At 63.2% G+C, this 8,135-nt stretch overlaps 1 protein-coding gene across 1 annotated transcript; it reads left to right on the forward strand.

Annotated features, from left to right (window-relative positions):
• The first annotated feature begins 1,767 nt into the window (after positions 1–1,767).
• Positions 1,768–6,150, forward strand: PIM3 (Pim-3 proto-oncogene, serine/threonine kinase). The gene is made up of 6 exons (XM_051962681.1): positions 1,768–1,954; positions 2,063–2,172; positions 2,266–2,316; positions 2,731–3,094; positions 4,135–4,311; positions 4,600–6,150. The coding sequence occupies exons 1-6, from the start codon at positions 1,870–1,872 to the stop codon at positions 4,782–4,784; spliced, it is 972 nt and encodes a 323-aa protein (XP_051818641.1). The 5' UTR covers positions 1,768–1,869; the 3' UTR covers positions 4,785–6,150.
• The last annotated feature ends 1,985 nt before the right edge of the window (positions 6,151–8,135 follow it).

Genomic DNA, 8,135 nt, shown 5'->3' on the forward strand with positions numbered 1-8,135 from the left:
GCACATACGCAGAGACACGCGTCCTTACCCACACACTGCCCCTGCCACACGCGCACGCTACCAGACCCCGCGCCGCAGTGTGTGCGTGTGCCTGGTGGATGTCCCCGTGTCTGCTGCCCTTAGCGCCCCCCCTGCGTGCCACCCTCCGTCCCTGGGGGGGGATCGGGCTTCCCCTGTTTTAAAGACGCGGGGGTTCTCGAGGACGCAAGCAGGGGGGCACTCCCAGCAGCCAAAATGCCATTAGCCAGACCGCCCCCTCTCGAGATTTCATCCCTAGGTCGTTCCCTCCCCTCGAAATCCCATTCCCCAGGCCGCCCCCTCCCCTCTATCCTGCCTAAATCCCCAGGACGCTTTCATGTGCCCCATCCGTACCCGGAGCGCCCCCTTCCCTCGGGGTCCCGAGCCCAGGCCGGTCCCCCCCATCCCGCCCCCTCCCTCCTGGATTCCATCCCCGGGCTGCCCGCCCCGCGCCCCGGATGCCAGGCTCATTCCTCAAATTCTCCCCTCCCCAGAGCCCGCAGCGGGTGGGGGAGGGGGCGTAGGAAGGGAAAGGAGCTGCCGGAAGGAGGCACGTGTTTGCTTATTATTATTTTTTTTCACGAGGGGCTCCTGGGGGTAGGGGGTCCGTACCCTTCCTCTCCCTTGGCACGCGCGGGGAATTCACTCGGAAAGGGGAGTGCCCTTTCCCGGCGTGTCTGGGGGTGGGGAAGAGGGGGTGCGCCGAGGAATTCCCGCCCGCGCGCCCCGACCCCCGCCGCCCGGCCTGCAGGGCCTGCCTGGCCTGGGAGCGCGCTTCCCGCGCCCCGCCCGGCGGCGCGCCGCTCATACATATGCAAATAGCCCCAGGCTCCCAGGGCTCTGGCACGGGCTGCCTCCCCTCCGCCCGAGAGGGGAGAGTTGTTTAAAAACCCGGGGCTTCCCATTGGCCCTCGCGGCTCCACCCTATGCAAATGAGCGAACCTTCGGCCGGCCGCTCGCCGGGGCTGCGTGTGCACGCTGGAGCGCGCGAGCGCGCGCGTTCTTTCGTCTGCAGACTGCGCAGAGCGAAAGTGTGCCTGCGCGACGCTTACTACAAGAAAGTAGTTCCCGTCTTCCCCCGCGCCCCTCGGTGCCCCCACGGCAGAGTAGCCTCCTCCTCCTCTCCTATGGCTTTCCTTGAGTTCCCCACATTGGCTGGGGGGAGGGGAGAAGGCGCTGGGGCGTGAGCCTGTGCGCGCGCGTGCGTGGGGGAGGGCAGTGTTGCTAAATCAAACAGAAAGGAGAGGTGTTTCCCAGGCTCCCCCACGTGCCCCCGCCTCCTGCGGGCGCGCGGAGGGATACGCGGCTACAGCGCCTCCCCCACCAAAATATTGGGAGTTAAGAGGCGGGCGCTGTGTGTAAGCGAGCTCAGAGCAGAGCGCGCGGCTCGGACGGAGCAGAGCGAAGCAGAGCGGAGCTGAGCGAAGCAGAGCGGAGCGGGGCAGAGCGAGCGGAGCGGAGCCACCCGACCGACCAGCCGAACGACCGACCAGCCGAGCGTGGGCAGCGTCGGCGCCCCGGCCCCGGAACGCTCTCGATCCGCGCCGCGCGGCCGCCGCTCGCCTTCTGCCGCCCGCGATCGCTCCTCGCGCGATCTTCCCCGGACTGCTCCGCGGGGACGCCCGGTGCCGCGGGCGCCGCTCGCCCGGTCCGTCCGCTGTGCCCTCCGGCGGGTGACGCGCTGCCGGTCCCCGCGGTGGGCTCGTGGCCGCCCGTGGGCAGTCGGCGGGTCTGCCGCCGCCCGGGCTCCGGGCGTGTCCGGCTGAGCCCCGGCGGCCCCCCGCCCCCCGCGCGCTCCGAGCTTCGGCCCCCGGCCGCGCCGCCTCGCGGAGCCCGAGTCCCCGAGACAAGATGCTGCTGTCCAAGTTCGGCTCGCTGGCGCACATCTGCAGCCCCAGCAGCATGGACCACCTGCCCGTGAAGATCCTGCAGCCCGGTAAGGGCCGGGCCGGGCCGGGAGTGGGGGGAAGAACCGCGGGGGAATCCCATTCCTTGGCGCGGCCCCGAACCAACCCCCCCTTTCCGCTGTCTCCCCTGTTTGCAGCTAAAGCTGAGAAGGAGCCCTTTGAGAAGGTGTACCAGGTGGGCTCCGTCCTGGGCAGCGGTGGCTTCGGCACGGTTTACGCTGGGAGCCGCCTGGCCGACGGGCTGCCGGTGAGTCCCGGGGGAAGGGGCCGGGGAGGGAGGGCATTAGCTGTGCTGCCTGCAAGTGCCCCCAGCGCCCTAAACCGGCTTTCCTCCCCTTAGGTCGCCGTGAAACATGTGGTTAAGGAGCGAGTCACCGAGTGGGGCACGATCGTAAGTAGCCGGACCAGGGAAGAGGGCATGGGCATGGGCATGGACGGACCGGGACTGGACCGGGGAAGGGGGCACAGAAGGAGGCTTGGGACCGGCCGGCCCCGCCCCCGCCTTGGCCTTTCCCCTCCCCCCGCAGGGGCGGAGGCTGGGGGCCCGCCTCTCTGTTATTGTTTACATGGGGGGGGTGATAGCTGGGGCAGAGTTCTGCCCCACCCCCTTGCCTTCCTTCCTCCTTTGGTGCCCCCAGTGGGCCCCTTCTCACGTAGGAAAGGGGGGGGCGGGAGGGGGGCAAAGCTTCTTCACCCTGTCTGTGTGTGGGAAGTTGGCCACAAATGGGGTACGGGGGGAGAGAGGGAGGCTGCCACACCTGCCAGACCCCGCTCATCCCCCTGTGTCCCCCCCCTCCCCCCGCAGGCCGGTGTGATGGTGCCCTTGGAGATTGTGCTTCTCAAGAAGGTGGGCTCTGGCTTCCGAGGCGTCATCAAGATGCTGGACTGGTACGAGAGGCCCGACGGCTACCTCATCGTCATGGAACGGCCCGAGTTGGTCAAGGACCTCTTTGATTTTATCACGGAGAAGGGGGCGCTGGACGAGGATATGGCCAGGGGCTTCTTTGGCCAGGTCCTGGAGGCCGTGCGCCACTGTTACGGCTGTGGGGTGGTCCACCGAGACATCAAAGATGAGAACCTGCTGGTGGATCTGCGGTCCGGAGAGCTCAAGCTCATCGACTTCGGCTCGGGTGCCCTGCTCAAGGACACAGTCTACACAGACTTTGACGGTGAGCGAGCCTCTGTGTCCTTGGCCGTATGGGGCCGGGTCCAACTCGTCCCTCACCGACTGCCGGGCCTCTGTGCCCCCGGGCCCAGACGGGGCAGGCGTCCCGTGGTTTTGGGGGGAGGGCTGGTGGCCAGAAGCTGGCCCCGTCTATCTGGGAGAAGGTGTTTCTCCTAGGGGCGTCTGTTTATGCAAGAGCCCTGATGCTTCCCTCCAATGAGGGAGCCCTGTCATGGGGGAAGAGGGGGGGTAGGCTCCTGGCAGACTGTCCGTATGCGCACGCGTGAGAGGGAGGGAGGGAGCCAGCCAAGGATGCGGGATGCTGCAGCGAGAAAACCCTGCATTGCAGATTGAAACCCTGGGAATGCCAGGGCTGGCTTTTCCCTGCCCCCACCGTGGGGGCGGGGGCGGAGGAGGCCCACCCAGAGGGGAGGGGGAAGAGGATCCCCCTCTGGCTGAAGGAGTCTCCTCCTCCTTCCCCCCCAAAAGAGCCCCGTATCCTCACTTCACATCTGTTTGTTGTGAAACCCGAGTCCCCTGCTCATGTGACCTCGTGCATCACAAATTCCAGGTTGAGTGTGGTTTCCTAGGCAGCGGCGGGTGGGCCGAGCCAGCAGCTACTTATTAGGCAAGGCCGGAGCGGCGGCTGGGGTGGGGGAAGAGAGGGGGGCCGGCTTTCTCCTCCTCCGCCGGGCTCCTTGCCCTGGTAAATGAGTTTTGTCTAAAAAACCAAAACAAGACCGCCCCCGCGGGGTCCAAACGGGCTCCGGCTTTTCTCCCACGTATCATCTTTCACTGTGAGGCTCGCGGCAGCGGCGGCCCTGGGCCTCCCTGCTCCTCGGTCTCTCCCTCTGCTCTTTTGTGTCTAATTTTGGTCTCCGGCGGGCGCTGCCGCAGGCGCCACGCGGTGCCCAAGGCCTCGCCGAGCAGTCAGCTGACGGCCCTCTGCCGGCCCTGTAACATAATAGGCCCGGCTTCCTTCCCTCGTCCCCCGGGACGGCCGGCAGCCTCTGACCCGGCTTCTGCCTTTGTGTTGTGCTCCAGGCACCAGAGTGTACAGCCCTCCAGAGTGGATCCGGTACCACCGCTACCACGGCCGGTCGGCCACCGTGTGGTCCCTGGGCATCCTTCTGTACGACATGGTCTGCGGGGACATCCCCTTTGAGCAAGATGAGGAGATCCTCCGAGGACGGCTCTACTTCAGAAGGAGAATTTCCACCGGTGAGCAGCGAAAGGGAAAGTAGCTGGAGTTTCTGGGGCGGGGGCTGGCCGTGCCGGGCCTCTGGGAAGGCCGATTAGCTTGTTTCTGCTTGGGCCTGGCCGAGAGAGGCCGACTGAAAGGGTCAGGGAAGTTCTTCCCCGCTTGAGCTCGCCCGGCTCAGTATTCTCGAGGGGTGCTTCTGGGTACCTGGGAGTGCCCGCAGAGCAGGAGGGGGGGTGGAAGTTCGGGGTGTGTTCCCAGAGGGCCCGAGTCTGTGTCTGACGGCCCGGCCTTCTTCCTCCTCGCAGAGTGCCAGCAACTCATCAAATGGTGTCTGTCCCTGCGGCCGTCAGACCGGCCCACCTTGGACCAGATCTTCGACCACCCCTGGATGCTACGCTCGGACGTGGGGAAATCTGAGGACTGTGATTTACGTCTCCGGACCATCGACACAGACGTGTCCAGCACGAGCTCGAGCAATGAGAGCCTGTGAAAGAGGGAGCCGGCAGAGCCCCCCACCGTGCCGCTCTTTGACCGGGGGCAGATGGGCACACTGACCGGGCAGGGCTAGGAAACCCCTCCTCCTGTAGTCGAGTCCCCGTCGGAGGGGCTCAGGGTCCCCGGGTCTCCCCAGCCCCCTGCTGATGGCCGCGGGGGGCCAGCACCTCTGAGCCCCGGGCAGGCAGTGGGCGCCGGGCCGCCCGCCTCTCCTCCGGGAGCAGCGAGCACGCGCGACCTCTAGAATCCCGCGTTCAACTTCTTGGCTCTCATAGAGCTGGGACTGATTCCCTTGCTTCTGAGTGCCTTTCTGATAGCTGCTTTAGTGGGGGACCGGGGCGGGGTGTTCCTGAGCTGCCTCTACCCAAAGAAGAATCAGTTCAGGGTAGGGCCCGGCCGCGCTAACCTCCCTGGCCCCGCCTCCTCACGGCCTGGGCACCACCCTGGCGGGACCCGGTGGCCAGGGGAGGGCACGTGACCGCGAGCCCCTCCCTCGATTCTTTGCTGCTCCCCTCCCTCTCCGGCAGTCTGCACTGAGGCCAGACTGGGCTAAGCCGCTTGGATTTGGAAATCAGGAAAGTCCACCCCGTTGGCTTCGGATCATCTCACCTCTGGGCGCGAAGCCCCCTGCCTGACGCCCCCTCCCCCTCATCCGTTCATCGGTCTGCCTAAGCCCCGCCTTCTCCCGGTCCCTGCCCTTCTGGCCACCCTCGAGTCTTAACGTGTGGATGGGCCTGTTGGAGAGGATGCACAGATCAATGCAACTAGCCAGGCCTGGCCCGGCCCCCGCCCCGCCCCCGTCCGCGTATTTATGTCCGGAGTCCCCTCGTGTATGATAGCGACCGTTTTTTATTTATTGTATGACCATTGAGGACAGCGGCCCGGCCTCTGCGGCCGGGCCTATTTATTGGGCTTAATTTATTGTCGAGAGTCGATCCTGCGCCGAGCCGGCTCCACGGCGGCTCCCGCGATCCTGAATTCTTGCATTCCTGTCCACTGTATGTTTTCTATCCGACTCCCTGTATTTGTTGAAAGATGGAAAATTATTGTACAAAGTCTAATTTAAGGGGAATAGAATGTCTTTTCTAAGTGGGGCAGGCGGCGGGCCACTTGGCCCCCTGCCTGGTTTTGTGGCCCATGCTGGGAAGGGGGGAGGGTCTGTCTCCACTGGGGTGGGGGGGAGGGTGGCAGTCAGCGGCCCCTTTAATTTATTTTACTCGCTGTGTTTGTAGCCAGGTCACTCCGAGTGTGACTTGGAATTTGGGGTTTGTTCCTTCACTTGAACAGTGTGAAATGTATGGAGATCATATTTTTTTATACAGGTTATTTCAATTAAAATTTTTTTTTTTTGTATATAACAAGTGCCTCTGGGCTACTTATTGGATTGGCTCCATTGTTTAAGCTCTAACAGATGGGCTCTGAGCCTCTCTCTTCATCTGTGAAATGGGTACACCATCGGTATATAGCCCTCTTGACCAAAGTCCCTGAGGGAAGAAGACAAACCTTCGAGTGCTGTCTAGAAAGACCTGCTGGGGGCCCGACCAGGGGCTGGGTTCGGGGACCTGAAGTCCTCCCCCCATCTCCACTGGCTTCCAACACACTAGGCTTCCAAGAGGAACTCCCGCTGAGCTCTCCTGCCTCTCCCTTTTGGTCCTTTCAATGAAGGGTACAGATGTGCAGCACAGCTGGGATCTGGCTGAAGGAGCTGGGACCCCCTATCCAGAGTGGGCTGTGGGGACAGTGAAGTCCCAAGTCGGGGATACCTGGGAAGTGGAGATCCCACCTGCCAAGGGCAGTCAGAGCTTAGGCTGGAGTCTGGGGGTACTCTCCACCCTTCTACCCATCATCCTTTCTCTCCGACTTCATCTCCTAGCCTACATGTCTCCCTAACTCAGCCTATTTCCCAGATTCCCACCTGCTTCTGTCTTCTCCCAGACTTCCCTTAGTCACCAGGTCTTTCTAGTGAGATGCGGGGTCCCCTGGGTACCTCCGCTGGCCTCCCAGCCTGGGCCCTCAGGGGGCAGGACTCACCTTCCTGAAGGTGAGCTTGGGGGCTGGGAGAGAGCCTTCTGGCAGGAGGATTTCCTAGAATCTTGGGGAATCCGGTCCAGCACCTATCCGGGGTGCTCGGAGATTTGGGGAAGCTGCTCAGTTCTCAGGCCCGTCGGGAAAGGGCGGGATGCTGGCACAGAGCTCGGGCTGGCCCCCAATTCTCTCCTGTTGGGGCGACAACCATGGTCCAACCATCCTCAGGGTGCAGGTTCAGGGCATCGAGGACAAAAGGCTCTCCACTGAAGATAGGAGAAACAAGGGGAATGTTTCACCTCCTCAGGAGAATATTGAGTCTTATTCCTCTGGGGAAGCTGTCCGCTGTCCCCCACATGGAAGCCCCCTGAAAGCAAGAGCAGGTTCCCATCTTTCCCAGGCTCTTCCCCCGGAGCTGTTCCTTTTCTGGCTTGCTTAGGAAGAGCCACGTCTGGGCTGGCCCCCCAGGAGGGTCAGGGAGGAATCTGGGATTTGATCTGGCAGTCTCCCACTGTTCTAGGGCCAGCGGTTCTGAGTCAGCCTTGCGTTGGGCACCCCCCAGAACGGGGAGAAAAACACCAGTATTCCCTTGCCCTTCCATTGCATCACAGCCTCCTCAAGGCCCTGCCTAAGGCTACCTGTCCCAGGCCCCCCTGGGCACCAGTACTATAGTTAGCTGGCCAAGGAGCTGAGGGTTTGGAAGGAGGCAAGGGAGACGCCCACCCTGACATATACCTGAAGGCCGTCCTGGAGCCTCCAAGCCCCTGACCCCACTAGAGAGCTCTTCCCAGGGTTCCCAGCAGGAGTCCGGGGCAGTTTGGAGCCCAATTAGGAGATGAGTGATGGGGCAGGCAGGGCCTGCTCTCCCTGCCAGGAGACTCTTCCAGCAGGACACTGCCCCAAACAGGCCCAGAGCCCAGCACGTCGCAGGGAGGGGTCTCCCGGGATAGCCAGGACCTCACCACGTCTCTCTGGGTGATACCTCCCAAATCCAGAAACTTCAGCTTCAGAAAAGTGGCTCCAGTCCTGGCTTCTTGGGCGGGGGTGGGCGTACGCTTCCCCTGTTCCCCACCTCCCCCTCCTCATGGAGGGACACAGAGCAGACTTCACAGATCTGAGGCTCAGAGGCCATCCAGTCCAACCTCCCCATTTTTGAGAGAAAGAAACAGGCTTGGGAAGCTAAAGGGACTTGCCTCACACAGGAACAGGCCAGAGGTAAAGTGGAATCAGTCAAGAAATACAGGATGGAGCCAGATTGGGAAGGGCCTTGAAGGCCAACTTCAGGAGCTTGTTGCCAGAGGCACAGGGGAGCCAAGGAAAC

Source organism: Antechinus flavipes, chromosome 5 (genome assembly GCF_016432865.1).
Source record: "Antechinus flavipes isolate AdamAnt ecotype Samford, QLD, Australia chromosome 5, AdamAnt_v2, whole genome shotgun sequence".
Classification (NCBI taxonomy): domain Eukaryota; kingdom Metazoa; phylum Chordata; class Mammalia; order Dasyuromorphia; family Dasyuridae; genus Antechinus; species Antechinus flavipes.